Raw genomic sequence first — 15694 nt, 5'->3', positions numbered from 1 at the left:
AAGGACCCCACCCCAGGGGGAGCCATTCCGGGTCCTCCAGGTAAAGGAGGACTGACCTCTTCAATCAGAGACTGAAAGGAGCTCTTCTGGCAAAAAAGGTAGCAGAACAAAGGGGTTTGAGGCCCCCAGCTTCCTCAGTGACTGCCCACAGCCCCCATCCCAATTTCCAGGGTCACATTCCTTCCCAATCAACAGCCCAGCTTTAAAAGCTGCCCTGATGGCTGGGCCCAGCCATGCATGGAAGGAGACCGGACACACTGCCTGCTTTGGCTGCTAATTCCCAATTGCCCTGTGTGCACACTGCTGGCTCTGTGTTATTGGTGGCTGTGTCAGCCACACTTAATTCTGCCGTGCTTTCCACCCTGAAGATGGCACCTTGCCATCTTTGGTCTTCCTCTTGTTGGGGTGGCACTTCCTCCCATGGATCCTGCGCTCGGCCTGGCCCTGAACCACGAGCTCTCTCTGCCTTTGCAGTCATCCACAGCCCACCTGCCTCCTGCCTTGCTCCCTTGCAGGGTCTGGCCACTTCTTTCTATTGGTTCTGGCTTCAGCCCTGTGCGTCAGGAGCTCCTGGCCATCCCTGGAGTGAGGAGCCACATGAGTCAGCAGGACCTGGGGATCACATTTGGTGTTTCCCCTCTGGACAGGACTCAACTGCCCTACCCAGTGGAAGGTCTGAGGAGAGCTCTTGGAGCTGACCCTAAGGGGGAATCCGGGGTGTCACCTTGGAGAATTTGTCCCTTGAGCCTGTGGGCTTGCATCTAGAGGTTTATTGTAAAGCAGCCCCAGGCTGGTCTCTTGCCTGGGCCACAGGTGCCCAGGCGTCTGCCCAGTTACTTTGTAAACTGCAGAGTCACTGTCGTACAGATGCTGTATTCCACAAAAGGAAACACACGCCTTGTGCAGAAAACGAACCATGGACCAAGCACCTCTTGTAACTGGAAGAGGAGAACTGTGACTGGCTGTCTGGGGGCGGGGGGGTGTCCCGATGCACGGGTTCCACATGCCTGGGTCAGGCCAAAGCATGGGCGCCCACCTCCCCGCCCTCAGCATGTCCCAACAAGGGAGTGGACGCGTCTCTGCAGATCGGGTAGAGTGACCAGATGCTGATGCGCTGATCACCAGACCCTGCGGCCAGCAAGCCATCGGTGGCAAAGGCCACACAGTGGACAGTGGCACTGTGGAAGGACAGTACAGCCAGTGGCTTCATCGTCCTCCAGTGAAACACACGGACACGATGGTCCCAGCCTGCAGTGGCCAGGATCTTGCGGTCTGGCCGGATCTTGACATCAGCGATCCCAGGATTGGTGAGTTCGTGAGTTCCGCACACCTGTAAGATCAAGAGAACCATGAAATGGCTTCTTAGACCTGTCCCAGGGGCTCCCACCCATGGACAGCCCTAGTCTGGCAGCCAGAACAAGGAGGGAAATGTAGGCCGCCAAGATGGCCATATGTTCCTGCAAACTTACTCCCTACCTCCCAGGAGCCAGGCATAGACCTGCTGAGGGGAGCAGCCTGACCACTGCCCTTGACTGAGCCCTTGGCTTATGACAGAAGACTTCAGGCCCTTCCCTCAGAGAGCCCCTGTGGTCTCGCAGAGCTGCTCCCCTACACAAGGTCTGGGAGGAACTCAGGGGCTGCTGTTTCTCTGCCTATCAGGCCCTCAGGAAAGACCTCAGTGGGCCGGGTCCTGTGGCCCCTCACCACGGAAATACACTGCACTCTAGCATCCCAGCAAGATGCATCTCCAGCTTGATAGCAGCATAAAGTCTGCATGTTTCCCTCCTGGGGAAACCTCACGCCCGTCCACAGCATGAGGAAGATGAGAGACATGGGGTACATCTTCAGCGAAAGGGTTGAAGGGCCACGGCGGGGTGGGAGTGGGTGCAGGAGCACCTGCAGACCTGCCACACTGGCCATGGCTGAAACCTTAGTCCCTAGCTTGGTTCTGAGAGGAAGGAAGGCAAAACTAAGCAAGGAGTTGCACAGGCATCTTCTATCTGCATGGAGACACTGGGAGCCAACCTCTTTCTGGAGGCTGAGTGCTCCCACGTCAGTGCTGGGTGATGACCCTCACGGACATGTGCCTCCTGCAGCAGGTAGGGAATCAGAGCTGCCTTTGTGGTCACAGCTATTTATGGTTACATGGCACTGTCTCATGCATTGCAATCTGGCATCTCTGTCCCCATGCACTAAATGACAAAGGCACTTTGCCATCATTGTGACAATACACAGTAGCCACTTCCTTCTACTGATCTTGTGTTTGGCCTAGCCCCATGCACCATGAGCTCCTGTTGCCCTGAGGTTGCCTTTGCTGTCCCTTACCAGCACACTCTTTTCTCCTAATTCACTTCCTAATGGGGCCATGGTGGTCCTGGTTAAGAATCACTCATCTCTACAAAGATAACACAAGGGAAAAGGAAGAAAGAAACATGGAAAAACAAATGGCAACATCCCTTGGAAGCAAAGAGAAATTGTCACCAAGGATTTTTTTTTTGCCATAATTTAATAAACCCAAACCTCGGGAAGGAGTTACCTCTATAAAACAAGAACCTGAAGCAGCAAAACACAGAGGAGGAAAGCTGAACTGACAGAGCACAGGAAAGAAGAGGAAGGAAGACCTCAAAGAAATGCAGGGAATGGGAAATGGCAGAAGGAGCCTGGAATAAGACAGTAAGAACAGGAATGATACAAAGTGAGCAAAGTGAAAGGGAAACAAAGAGTTACAATGGACTGGAGAGAAAACAGCAGACATGGAAGACAGGCAGAGGTGCTCTAACATTCAGTGATTTAGAAAATAACTTTTAATTTCTAGAAAAATTGAAGCCTTATGATCCAGATCCAAAGACAGGCTATAGGATGGTCAATGTTAAGATACGCCTTAGGAAGAACACTGGACTTAATGGCTAAAAAAGTCCTTTTGGTACTCAGGCAAAAAGATCATGTCAATTGTGAGGTTAGGTTAGGCTGTCCTCAAAATGTTCCACGGCCACATCTGTGCCAGCAGACAGTGGAAACTGCGAAGGCAGGCATGGTCCAAGAATTTTATATCCAGCCAAACTGCTGTTCAAGTATAAAAACAATAGACAAGCATTTTTGAACATGTAAGAACTTAAAGAATATGCTCCCATAAGCTCTTCTTGAAGGACTGGAAGATTAACTCCAGTCTCATGAGAGATAACCGGAGAACTTTAGCAGATGATCTGGCAGAAAGCAAGTAATCTACTTACCAGTAGGATTAGATCTAAAACAATACACGGATTACGGCTATAGAACCGGTTATGTAACTAACCAAAATATGGGAGGATAGTGAGGGATGGGATATTTGTTAAATTCACTGATTTGTTCATCTTTTGTCACTTGGGGCTAAGATAAAATAGTCAACCTCATACTTGAGAGATTATCTGACAATCCACTGTAAGTAATGACAAAAACAACATTACTTCCTTCCCCATCCCTGACATTAGGTGCCATGTTTTAGTATTTGCCCTTGTATTTCTCCATAAAAATATACTCAACAGATTGATAATTAGATTCCAAAGTTAAATCCAAATCTGTGCTATGTGTAAGAGAGACACCAAAAGGGTGATTAGCAGATATACCAGGAGAGTGCAGACAAGAGAAACAGGGGTCCAGTGTCAGTAATAGGAAACGTTGAATTCAGAGGAAAAGGCACGAAGACAGACTACGTACCATGCTTACCAATGAGAAAGGGTACAATTCTTAATGAAGAGCTATGGCTGGCTGCTCTAGAGATAAACGGGCGTATCATTCATGAAGTGAGAACAACAGGAATGCGGCTATGATGGAGTAACTGGTACCAGACCAGTCCTCATGCTATAAACCAACCATCAGACTTGCATGGTTGCAAAATAGCACGCAACCGTGTCCAGGCAGGCAGTGGACAACAGGTGGGGAGGGGCAGCTGATGAGGAGAGCCTCCCAAACGCTCTAGCAGCAATCTGCCCGGGGAAGTGTCCCAGCCATGAAACCTAGGTGGCGCAGAGGCCACATGAAGCTGAGGAGGCAGAGATCAGAGCATGGGGGCAGCTAGAGCAGCTAATCTGTGGGGTGAGCCAGCAGCACGGAGGGAACTGGCCTTCAGTCGCATCTGGGTTCCCCATCAGTCCTTGTGGGAGGGCTGGGCTGTGCATGCTCACGACACCACATGAGGTTTACCGGACTGTGACTGTAGCAAAGTTAAATGGAACAGATACAGGAGATCAACCGTGATCTTGGGTCCAGCCGGCCCAAGCGCAAATACCGCCTGGCAACCCAACACCAGATGCCACAAGGGTCTTGCTTCAGGAATAATCGGGTAGGGCCTACCCTGGACCTACTGCAACAATGCTAGAGACAGAGCTCTACACGGTCTGAAGGAGAGACAGAGCTCAGAAGGTGAGTGCTACCACATTAGAGGAGCCTGGGAAGGACCCTGGGCTTTCCACGTATCTGCCCTGACAGAGCATAAAGCCAAGCCTCCACAAGTTCAAGGTGAACAGCCAGTAAGTGAACTGCCTGCAAGGACAGAAGTAAATATTCTTCAGAGCAACAGATTAGAATTCTGAGTCTCCATCACGTATCATTTACAACGTTGAGCACACAAAGAAATTATGAGACATGCAAAGAAGCAGGAATATATGACCCATAGTCAACTGGAAAAAAAGCAGTAAATAGAAACTGGCCCAGAATGGCACAGATGTTGAACATATCAGACAAAAACTTTAAAGCAGCTATTTAAGTATGTTCAAAAAAAATGAAAGAAAATGCATTCAAATAATTATAATTATAATTTCCCTGATGAGTGAACAGACAGGAATTATTAGCAGAAAAATGGAGATTATAAAAAAAGAACAAACCCAGAACAGCCAACATATTATGTTAAAGGAGAAGAACAAAGTCAGAGGCCTGACGCTACCTGACTTCAGGACTTACTATAAAGCTACAGTGGTCAAGACAGTGTGGTATTGATGAAAGAAGAGACAGATCAAAGAAACAGCATACAGAGCCCAGAAATAGACCCACATAAATAGAATCAACTCATCTTTGATAAAGGAGCAAAGGAAACATAATGAAGGAAAAGATACTCTTTTAACAAGCAGTGCTGGAAAAACTGGACATCCACGCGCAAAAATATGATTCTTGACAAAGACCTCACACCTCTAATTTGCAAAAAATAACTCAAAATGAATCACAGACCTGAATATAAAACACAACACTATAAAAATAATAAAAGATAACATAAGACAAAAACCTAGATGACTCTGGGCTTGGCAATGATATTTTATTTTATTTTAATTTTTTAAAAATATTTTATTTATTTTTGTGAGAGAGAGAAAGTGCATGTGCGACCAGGAGCAGTGGGGGAGCAGAGGGAGAAGCAGACTCCCTGCTGAGCAAGGAGCCTGATGCAGGACTCGATCCCAGGACCCCGGGACCATGACCTGAGCTGAAGGCAGATGCTTAACTGACTGAGCCACTCAGACACCCAGCAATGACATTTTAGACACAACATCAAAGGCACGATCCATGAAAGAAAGAATTGATAAGCTAAGCTTCACTAAATTAAAATTTTCTGCTCTGTGAAAGACACTGGTGAGAGAATGAAAAGACAGGCAACAGAACAGGAGAAAATATTTGCAGAAGACACATCTGATAAAGGACTATTAACCAAAATGTGCAAAGAACTCTTAAAACTCAACAATAAGAAAACAAACAACCTGATTGAAAAATGGGCAAAAAACTTTAACACACATTTCACCACAGATCAACACATGGCAGGTAAGCACATGAAAAGTGCTTCTGTCATATGTTATCAGGGAAATGCAAATTAGAACAATAACTGAGATAACACTGTATGTCAACTACACTTCAATAATAATAATAAAGAAAAAACCAGATACCATTATACTCTTGTTGGAACGACAGAAGTCCAGAACACTGACAATGCCAAATGCTGGCGAGGCTGTGGAGTCACAGGAACTCTCACTCACTGTGGGCAGGAATGCACTACAGCCACTTTGGAAGACAGCATGGTGGTATCCTGACAAAACTAAACATTCTCTCGCCACGTGATCTAGAAATTGCATGCTTTGGTATTTACCCAAAGGAGCTGAAAATGTATATCCATACAAAAAACTGTGGGGTGCCTGGATGGCTCAGTCAGTTAAGCACCCGACCCTTGCTTTCAGGTCATGATCTCAGGGTCATGAGATCGAGCCTCATGTCAGTCTCTGGGCTGGGTGTGGAGCCTGCTTGGGATTCTCTCTTCTCCCTCTCCCTCTGCCCCCCCAGCCCAAATTCTGTACATCAGTGTTTACAGCCGCTTTATTCATAACTGCCAAGCCTGGAAGCAACCAAGGTGTCCTTTAATAGGTGAATGGACAAATAAACTGTGTTGCATCCAGACAATGGACTATTATTCGATGCTAAAAAGAAATGAGCCATCAAACTATAAAAGACACAGAGGAGGGGCGCCTGGGTGGCACAGCGGTTAAGCGTCTGCCTTCGGCTCAGGGCGTGATCCCGGCGTTATGGGATCGAGCCCCACATCAGGCTCCTCTGCTATGAGCCTGCTTCTTCCTCTCCCACTCCCCCTGCCTGTGGTTCCCTCTCTCGCTGGCTGTCTCTCTCTCTGTCGAATAAACAAATAAAATCTTAAAAAAAAAAAAAAAAGACACAGAGGAATCTTAAATGCATATTACTCACTAAAAGAAGCCAACCTGAAAAGGCTACATACTGTATGATTCCAGCCATATGACGTTCTGGAAAAGGCAAAACCAAACCATAGAGACAGCAAAAAAATGAGTGGTTGTCAAGGGTCAGTGTGGGAGGAGGAATGACTGTGCAGAGCAGAGAGGATTTTTAGGGCAATGAAAACACTGTGTGTGATACTATAATGGTGGATACATGTCATTATACATTTGTCCAAACCCACAGAATGCACACCACCAAGAGTGAACTCACTGTGAACCGCAGACTCTGGGTGATAATGTGTCAGTGCAGAGCAGCCTGTTGTCCCACTCCGGTGGGCTCTCGATAATGGGGGAGGCTGTGCACGTGCGGGGGTAAAGGGCAAGGGGAATGTGGGGTATGCCTGCACCTTCCTCTCAATTTTGCTGTGAGCCTAAAACTGTTCTAAAAAAAAAAAAAGGTCTTTTATTTAAAAAAAAGAAGAGGGGCGTGGCGCCTGGGTGGCGCAGTTGTTAAGCGTCTGCCTTCGGCTCTGGGTGTGATCCCGGCGTTATGGGATCGAGCCCCACATCAGGCTCCTCTGCTATGAGCCTGCTTCTTCCTCTCCCACTCCCCCTGCCTGTGTTCCCTCTCTCGCTGGCTGTCTCTCTCTGTGTCAAATAAATAAATAAAATCTTTAAAAAAAAAAGAAGAGGGGCGCCTGGGTGGCTCAGTCGGTTAAGCATCTGATGCCAGGGTCCTGGGATCAGCCCTGTTTCGGGCTCCTTGCTCAGAGGGGAGCCAGCTTCTCCTTCTGCTCCTCACCCTGCTCGTGTTCTCTCACTCTCTCTCAAATAAATAAATAAAATCTTTAAAAAAAAAGAACAATTGAAAATGCAGAACTGAGCAGCTCAGTAACTGAAGTGAAAAACTTGTAGGAGAGGCTTAATGGCAAACTGTAAATCATTTAAAAAAGTCAGTAAACTAGAGGACATATCAACAGACATTATTCAATCTGAAGAACAGAGAGAGGAATATGATTGAAGAAAACTGAACAGAGCCTCAGGGAGTATGGAATGACATCCAATTGTCTAACTTACAGAAGTTCCAGGAGAGTCAGATACTGAAAACCACAGATGAACAAAACCTTGAAAGCCACCATAGAGTGAGACACATGGTGTGTCTGGGAATAACAATAAGATACAACGAATTCTTATTAGAAACTATGGACGCCAGATGACAATGGAATGACACCTTTACAGTGCGGAAAACACTTTCCAGTGAAGGAAAACAAAACCATCATCCCTAGATTCGGTAGGCAGAATTCTTTTTTAAAAAGAGGGTGAGATAGACATTATTCATAAACAGAAGCTAGAGAATCTTTTGCCTTAAGAACTACATTTCAAGAAATGCTAAAGGGTATTCTCCCAGATAAAGGGAAATAAAACCAGACAGAAACTCAGACCTACAAGGAGAGCACCAGAAATGGTAACAGATGGGTAAATATAAACTCCAGCTGACCCTTGAACAACATGCAGGTTAGGGGTGCTGACTCCCCACGCAGTTGATTTTTTTTTGTTTTTGTTTTTTTGTTTTTTAAAGACTTTATTTATTTGACAGAGAGAGACAGCCAGCGAGAGAGGGAACACAAGCAGGGGGAGTGGGAGAGGAAGAAGCAGGCTCCCAGCGGAGAGGCCTGATGTGGGGCTCGATCCCAGAACGCTGGGATCACGCCGTGAGCCGAAGGCAGACATCGACTGCGCCCCCCAGGCGCCCCCCCCCACGCAGTTGAAAATCCATTTATCACTTCTGACTCCCCCAAAACTACCGATAGCCTATGGTTGACTGGAACCCTTACTGATAGCATGAAGGGTTAACATGTATTTTGTATGCTAGATGTAATATATACCACATATTCTTACAATAAGCTAGAGAAAAGAAAATATTAATAAAATCTTAAAGAAGAGAAAACACATTTAGAGTACTATTCCTTATTTATTTAAAAAAAAAATCCGGGGGTGCCTGGGTGGTTCAGTCAGTTAAGTGTCTCATTCTCGATTTCAGCTCAGGTCTTGATCTCAGGTTTAGTAACTGATAATTTAAGGCAAAACCAATAACATTGTAAAGTTTATAAGGTGTGTAGAAGTAAAATGTAAAACAGCAGCAGGAGAAAGGGTGGGCGGGTGGTATATGGAATCTTTCTAGCATGGGGTTATGACACATGTCGGGCGAGCGGTGCGGCAACACTGACTGAGTAGGGCTGGGTACGTTGATGATGTGTACCGTGAGCCTGCAAGTAGCCACTCGGAAGAAAATGACAAGAGCTATATCAAAGAAACCAAGAGAGGAAATAAAATGGAAAACTAAAAAATGAATATTTGATTAACACACAAGAAGGCAGGAAAGGAGTAAAACAGGGTCAAAAACAGAAGTGACAAGTGGAAAACCAGTATCAAGATGGCAGACCGGGGCGCCTGGGTAGTGCAGTTGTTAAGCGTCTGCCTTCGGCTCAGGGCGTGATCCCGGCGTTATGGGATCGAGTCCCACATCAGGCTCCTCCGTTGGGAGCCTGCTTCTTCCTCTCCCACTCCCCCTGCTGTGTTCCCTCTCTCACTGGCTGTCTCTCTGTCACATATATAAATAAAATCTTAAAAAAAAATAAAAATAAAAAAAAGATGGCAGACCAATAATTACATTACATGCAAAAAGTGCTCCAATTAGAAGGCAAAGATTGTCAGAAAGGATTAAAAAGACTGCCAAAGATGCTTTTTAAATATAAAGAGATGGACATAGGTTGAAAATAAGGGAGACATGCCTCGAAAGAGGAAACCTGAGAAAGCTGGTGCTGCTGTATTAGCGTCAGACCAAGCTGACCCCAAGACAAAGGATGTGTTACACCCGAAACTAACGTAACATTCATTGTGTGTCAACTACACTTCAATTTTGAAAACATTAAATTACTACAACTAAAAAAAAAAGATGTGACAAGAGCTATAGAAGGATATTTCATGATGATCACTAAGCAGGATGTGGTAACCATCTTAAATGCACGTAATCACAGTGCTTCAAAATTCATGAAGCAGAACAGACAGAAAGGGGGAAATAGGCACATTCATGACGACACTCAAAGACTCAAAGACCTCTCAGTACCTGGCAAAAAACTGGTTGAAAAGATCAGTAGGGATATTGAAGACGTGAACGCTACCAACCACCTTGACGAAGGTCGTGCTGACGGAACACTCCGCCCAACAGCTGCGTAACACAAGCATTCACCAAGATGTAACAGCATATGCTGGGCCAAACACAAGCCTCAATAAATATCTAAATGCTGACATTGTGCAGATTCCTTCACTGACAGCAGAATTAAGCTAGATTAAAGATAGCTACACAATCAACAAATATTTGGAAATTAAAATAATTTACTTCTAAGGAACAACTGGATCAAAGAAGAAATCATAAGGGAAAATAGAAAGTATTTTGAACTGAATAAAAATGAAGACACAGAAATCAGAATCTGTGGGACAGACCCACCAAGGCTAGTGAGTCGGCTGGGGGCTGGCTCCCCCACAGCCCAGGGGAAGGGCCAGGGCAAACCCAGAGAAGCACCTAGAACTGTGGGCACCATCAACGTGAAGATTCACACATGCAGAGGCCCCCACTAAACGTCCCCTTATGGGCGGCCTCCTCGGCTTCTGGAAGGAGTGCCTGAGGAGTTAGAATGCCTGAGCAATATTTATGGTACGAAAGAGCAGCGATGAGATGCACTCTGCGTGCAAAACCAGCTCTGTGAGAGACACACCAACATCTGAAGACAAGTGGACTGCAAAAGACTTAAAAAAAAACTATAAAAAGAAATAAAAAGAAGCAGTATAATCAGAAGAAATCTGGCATGAACCATATGAATAGTTGGCAAAATAGGCTCTTAGGCAAAAATCTTTCTCAGAGATAATGAGAGTCACTAAAGTAAAAAGGTTCAATTCCCCAGGAAGATGGCCATTCTAAACCGGTATGTTCCTGAGCCAGCTTCAAAATGCAGAAGCAAGAACACACAGGATGCAGGAGAAGTTGCCAAGATATGCCTCGGTGCCGGGGACTCCCTGCCCCTTCCAGAGGCGCCCAGTCACACGCACAATGTCGGGGCTGCACGGCCCCCACGGCTGCCCGAGCACATGCAGGTATGGCCATGCACCCAGCAATGAGAAGCACTTCCTTCCCACACACATGTGGAATACTTATGTCAACTGGACTGGCCTCCACATTTCAAAGAGCTGATATCATTCAGACCTTATTCTCCGACCACACCGGCATTGAGTTAGAAATTCAGGAAAAAAAAAAAAAACTGGGGAGAAAAAAAAATCAAACATTTGGAAACATAAAAACACTCTGATCAGCTCAGCAGTCAGAGAACAAACAAAAATCGGGTTCCACTCTCCCCCCCCGCCATGAAGATGGTGACATCTCCCAATGTGGGATGCAGCTAGAGGGCTGCAGATAGGCTGCCGCTGCCGCTGGGGGTCGGTCGGCAGAAAAAAAGTGGGCTCCAAATCCAGTTCAAGTCAGAGCCACAGACCAAGCCTAGAGAACACGGGAGGAAGGAAGGGAAAGATCAGAGCAAAATGATAAAACAGAAAAGGATTTTTTTTCTTTCTTTTCTTTTTCTTCTTTCAAACCCTAAGAGACTTTTAATGATAGAAAAAGATTTTTAGGGGCGCCTGGGTGGCACAGCGGTTAAGCGTCTGCCTTTGGCTCAGGGCGTGATCCCGACGTTGTGGGATCGAGCCCCACATCAGGCTCTTCAGCTATGAGCCTGCTTCTTCCTCTCCCACTCCCCCTGCTTGTGTTCCCTCTCTCGCTGGCTGTCTCTATCTCTGTCGAATAAATAAATAAAATCTTAAAAAAAAAAAAGATTTTTAAGGGGCGCCTGGGTGGCACAGCGGTTGAGCGTCTGCCTTCAGCTCGGGGAGTGATTCCGGCGTTGTGGGATCGAGCCCCACGTCAGGCTCCTCTGCTGTGAGCCTGCTTCTTCCTCTCCCACTCCCTCTGCTTGTGTTCCCTCTCTCGCTGGCTGTCTCTGTCGAATAAATAAATAAAATCTTAAAAAAAAAAAGATTTTTAAAGATCAACAGAGATAAGACTGATTAGGGATAAAAATGGGAAAGTTTTATAAATACAGCAGAGTCTATGCAATCATTTCAACAACTAAAAAAAGGGTAGTATGAAAATACCTCGAAGGCTTTTACGCCCAGAGACAAATTCTTAGAAAAAGGCAACTTAACAAAAAAAAAATCAAGAAACTTAAATCAGTCCAAAAAGAAAATCAAGCCTTCCTTGCAGAGAAAACACCTGCCCCCACGGGAAAGAGGGACCCATGGCCACTCACCAAACAGACCCCTGCCAGCTTATCCAGAGATCATGAGAGGAGGGGATGCCTGCCTCGATTCTGGGGCTCCCAAAACCATAAACAGAGAGGGGTGACAGGGGAGGGGGTGCAGTTTAGTTTACCGAGAGACAGACTGATGGCCCCAACAACTCCGACTGGGCCCCACCACACAGAAATGGACATGCTCTGTCACAGGTTATTTTAAGACTAAATAGTTGTTTCAGTATCATAAAAGCTAAATAATGCAATTCATTAAATTAACTGATCTGAGAAGAAAAGCCATGAGTCTGACAGCACAATGCCTATTCACGATTCAGATTTTTTCCCCACTAGGAGTAGAAGGAAGATCTGGTATGATGAGAACCTGCCAAAACCTGGCAGCAAACTTGCACGCTGTCCAACCTGCAGCACTTGTGGGAGGCTCACTACAGCCCCTGCCTCCGCGAGGCATGGCCTGGGTTCCTGGACCATCCAGGCACCTCCATGCCCACCCTGCATCTCACGGTCAGGGACCTCCTCCTACTCTTGCAGGGCTCTGGCCAGTGCCTGGCTCTACCGATTAGTGGACCACGATGCCCAGGCCACCAAGTGGCATATGCTGGAGAAGGACTGTGGGAGCTGAGGCCACTGTGCATGTGTGAGAAGGCAAATCCCATGTGTGCTTGTGTGTGACCATCACTGGCCCTCATCCTGTTCTCTTCTGTGGACTTTGCCCCAAGCCTGGGGTAGCCAGGGGACCCCTCGGCTCAGAGCCATGGATGCCCTGGAACCCATGTGGGGCCCTGCTTCAGGGTTGCCTCCTTCATATTCCATCTTTATGTGAATTTGTTAACAGGGGAAGTATTTTCCAGGGAGAAAAGGGCTGCTTTCAAGTCTGCTCTCTGCTGACGATCACCGAGAACCTAAGGCAAATGGAAGAGGAACCTGAACTTCCATAGAGGCCCCTGAACCGTGGTCCTCACACGCTGGAAGTTGGGTCCAGGGCAGAGAACGCCTTCCACGCCAGTGTTGCCACCTGGGAAGGGCTGATATGCCCAGCGCTGCCCACGGGGCAGAAGTGAATCTGGTCCCGAAGCAAAGCCACAAAGCGGACTTCCCTGGCAGGAATGAAGAGAAGCAGCAGCAGAAGCTTTGATGGGGACCTAAATCAAAAGAGGCCAGCCCCTGTCCCGGGCTTGTATTCCCAAGGAGGACGAGGAGGGTCCAACAGGGTCTGTTCATGGTCATGGCAGCCAGAGCCTTGCTTGTTCTGCTGTGTTCCTGAGGTGCACATGGGGGATTGAGTTGTGTCCACAATTTGCTTGGTCTCAGGGCCCTGTAGTATCCTTCCTACCTGTCCCACAGGTCCTGCTACTGACACTTTGGAGGGTGGGGCCTGGGAGAGAGAAGGCAACAGACACACAGAGGGACAAGGGGACGCCTGGCCAACCAGCCATGGGCGCAACTCGGGGAAGCGTGGTTGGTCTGATTCCCAGCCCAGGCTGGCTGGGGTGGGGGGCCTCAATATTACTTAAAGGCCTAAAAATACTGCTGGCCGTAAATCAGCCCCTGCTTCAAGGCCATGGGCCCTGCCCAAGTGTGGGAGGAAGGAGCAGGTCTGCACACCACCTGTGTCTGACGACAGCCAAGGCCCAATCCCCTGGAGACTGGAGGGAAAGCCACCTCTGGAAGGCAAGCAAGTGGCCCAGCACTGCCATGTGCCCCCAAGGCCATGGTGTCCTGATGAGAGTGGCCGAAGGCTCCCGGTCACTGCCATGCCCCTGGACGCACCCATCCTGAATGAGGACCCTCTGGGAGGGATCCCTGGCCACTAGTGGCTCTCGCAGCACATGACCTCAGGTGCCAGGAATGTGCACGCGGCGCGGCCGCCATCTGGTTCCCATTACCCACGCTCTGCTGCGGGAAACCTCATCTGCGTCTCTGCTCCCAGCGCCCGCCCGGGAGAGATTGATTTGGGCTCATTAGAGACTTCAGCAGCAGGCTGCAAGGGGAGGCACATCTGTGCCCACGTGGCTCGAGGGCCGGGGTGGGCAGCTGCATCGGTGGGCCAGCACGGTGCACTGAGGGCCTCGGGGCGAAGGTCCGTGTGGATGCCTGTGGATGCCTGTGGATGCCGGCCCCTGACGCTTCCTCCTCAGAGGCCTTGCATCACAACCTGAAAATCTCCAGGGCCTCTGGGGCCAACTCTGAACCGGAGGCGCAGTCGTCTCCTGGCGAGGCAGCCGTTCTCAGTGGCCGTGCTCAGCGGGAGGAGCACTGACCTCCCGCTTTGATGTGCACGGCCGAGTGGGGCCCCGAGCCCGGTGTCGCACCGTCATGTAACCACCGCGTCCACTCCGCAGTGCTGGGCTCCCCTTCTGCTTTAACTTTCAAATTCATTAATAATCCTCTGTGCTTTAACTTTTCAGTTCATCAGTACAGTAAAAGTTCATCTCTGGACTGGAACATGCCCCATAAATTTAAGTCTTAAGTTCCAGCAGCTGTTTCCCCAACAAGCCGGCAGAGACCAGGCAGATCTGGGCCAGGTTGGCAGGAGGGGACCCTTCCAGGGGTCCTGGGGGTACTGCAGTCCAGCGTGGGGTTCTCAGGGAAGCCACCTGAGTCTTCAGCTTTTCGCAATGTCAGGCCAATGACATTCAAGCCACAGCAGGATGGAGCACTGGACCCCACAGTGGGAAGGTGGAGCCCTGCCCAATCCCCACCAGGCTCGAGGTGCAGGAAGGAGGGGTGTAAGAGAGAACTGCAAGGCCCACCTGGCTGGGCTCGACACCCAGTGAGGTGCCCTCCTCTACTGAGGACATGAAGACCCAGCACCAGACTGGCTCTGCCCCAGTCTTAGAGATGACAGCCATCATGACGACGTTCACTCCCATCCCCACCCAGGTCCACCATTCCAAGGCCTGGGGACCCTTCCGCTGGGACAGAGGCATGAGAAATCTGCCCCGCCACAGCCAGGCCTGGCCGCATTTGGAGGCCTGTCTAAACCCCCTTCCCCTGGGGCCTCCATGGGCTCTCTAAGACGGCAGAAAGACAAAAGGACGGGTGGGTAGTTGGCTTTACTGTACGTCAGCCGTGCACTCGCACAAGCTGATCTGCTGGGGGGGGGGCAATGCTAAGGAAGCATAAATGTGTACCCTGTCCCCAAGTGTCACATGTGACCCACCCCTTTCCCTCTCTTGCTGGGCTCTGGCTGGCTGCCCCTCACCCTCAGATTCCTGTTCAGATCCCACCTGGAGAGACACCAGGCAGCCTCACACCAGGACAGTAGACGGTTCTGCCCCTGCTGCTGCTGGCCACTTGTTCTGGTTTTCACCTTTGTTCTCAGACAGGATCATTCTTTTTAGGATGCCGGGTCCAGCTCCAGCTTCAGCATGAAAGGGCCCTTCCCAGGTCTCCCTCTGCCTGAGCTGTGTCCGTCTCTGGGCCTCGATGTTCCCTCCAGCACCCTGCTAGCTGGCTCCTTCTCAGCCTCTGTCTTCGCCAGGACTCATCACCCACCACGTGAAACCCCTGCCCCAGCTGTCCTCGTTCTGTCCCTCTTTCGGGATGACTGGGTGGCGATGCCCCACCCCCGGCTGGCACCCAAGACGCGTGATGCCTGCTAGGCACTGCAGTACGCCCTGATTTTCCCTGGGGGCCCGC

The 15694-nt window shown here is 48.8% G+C and overlaps 1 protein-coding gene across 9 annotated transcripts in view; it reads right to left on the bottom strand.

Annotated features, from left to right (window-relative positions):
- Nucleotides 1-853: 853 nt before the first annotated feature.
- GNB1L (G protein subunit beta 1 like) overlaps nucleotides 854-15694 on the bottom strand; it is a 60610-nt gene continuing 45769 nt past the window's right edge. For all 9 annotated transcript variants that reach the window (XM_034642322.1, XM_019801123.2, XM_019801122.2 and 6 more), the window contains one exon: nucleotides 854-1330. In XM_034642322.1, the coding sequence (XP_034498213.1) occupies nucleotides 1013-1330 (318 nt within the window). In that variant the 3' untranslated portion in view covers nucleotides 854-1012. The remainder of the gene's footprint in view (nucleotides 1331-15694) is intronic.

This window comes from Ailuropoda melanoleuca, chromosome 14 (genome assembly GCF_002007445.2).
Source record: "Ailuropoda melanoleuca isolate Jingjing chromosome 14, ASM200744v2, whole genome shotgun sequence".
Classification (NCBI taxonomy): domain Eukaryota; kingdom Metazoa; phylum Chordata; class Mammalia; order Carnivora; family Ursidae; genus Ailuropoda; species Ailuropoda melanoleuca.
This window is presented reverse-complemented; position numbering and strand designations above follow the sequence as displayed.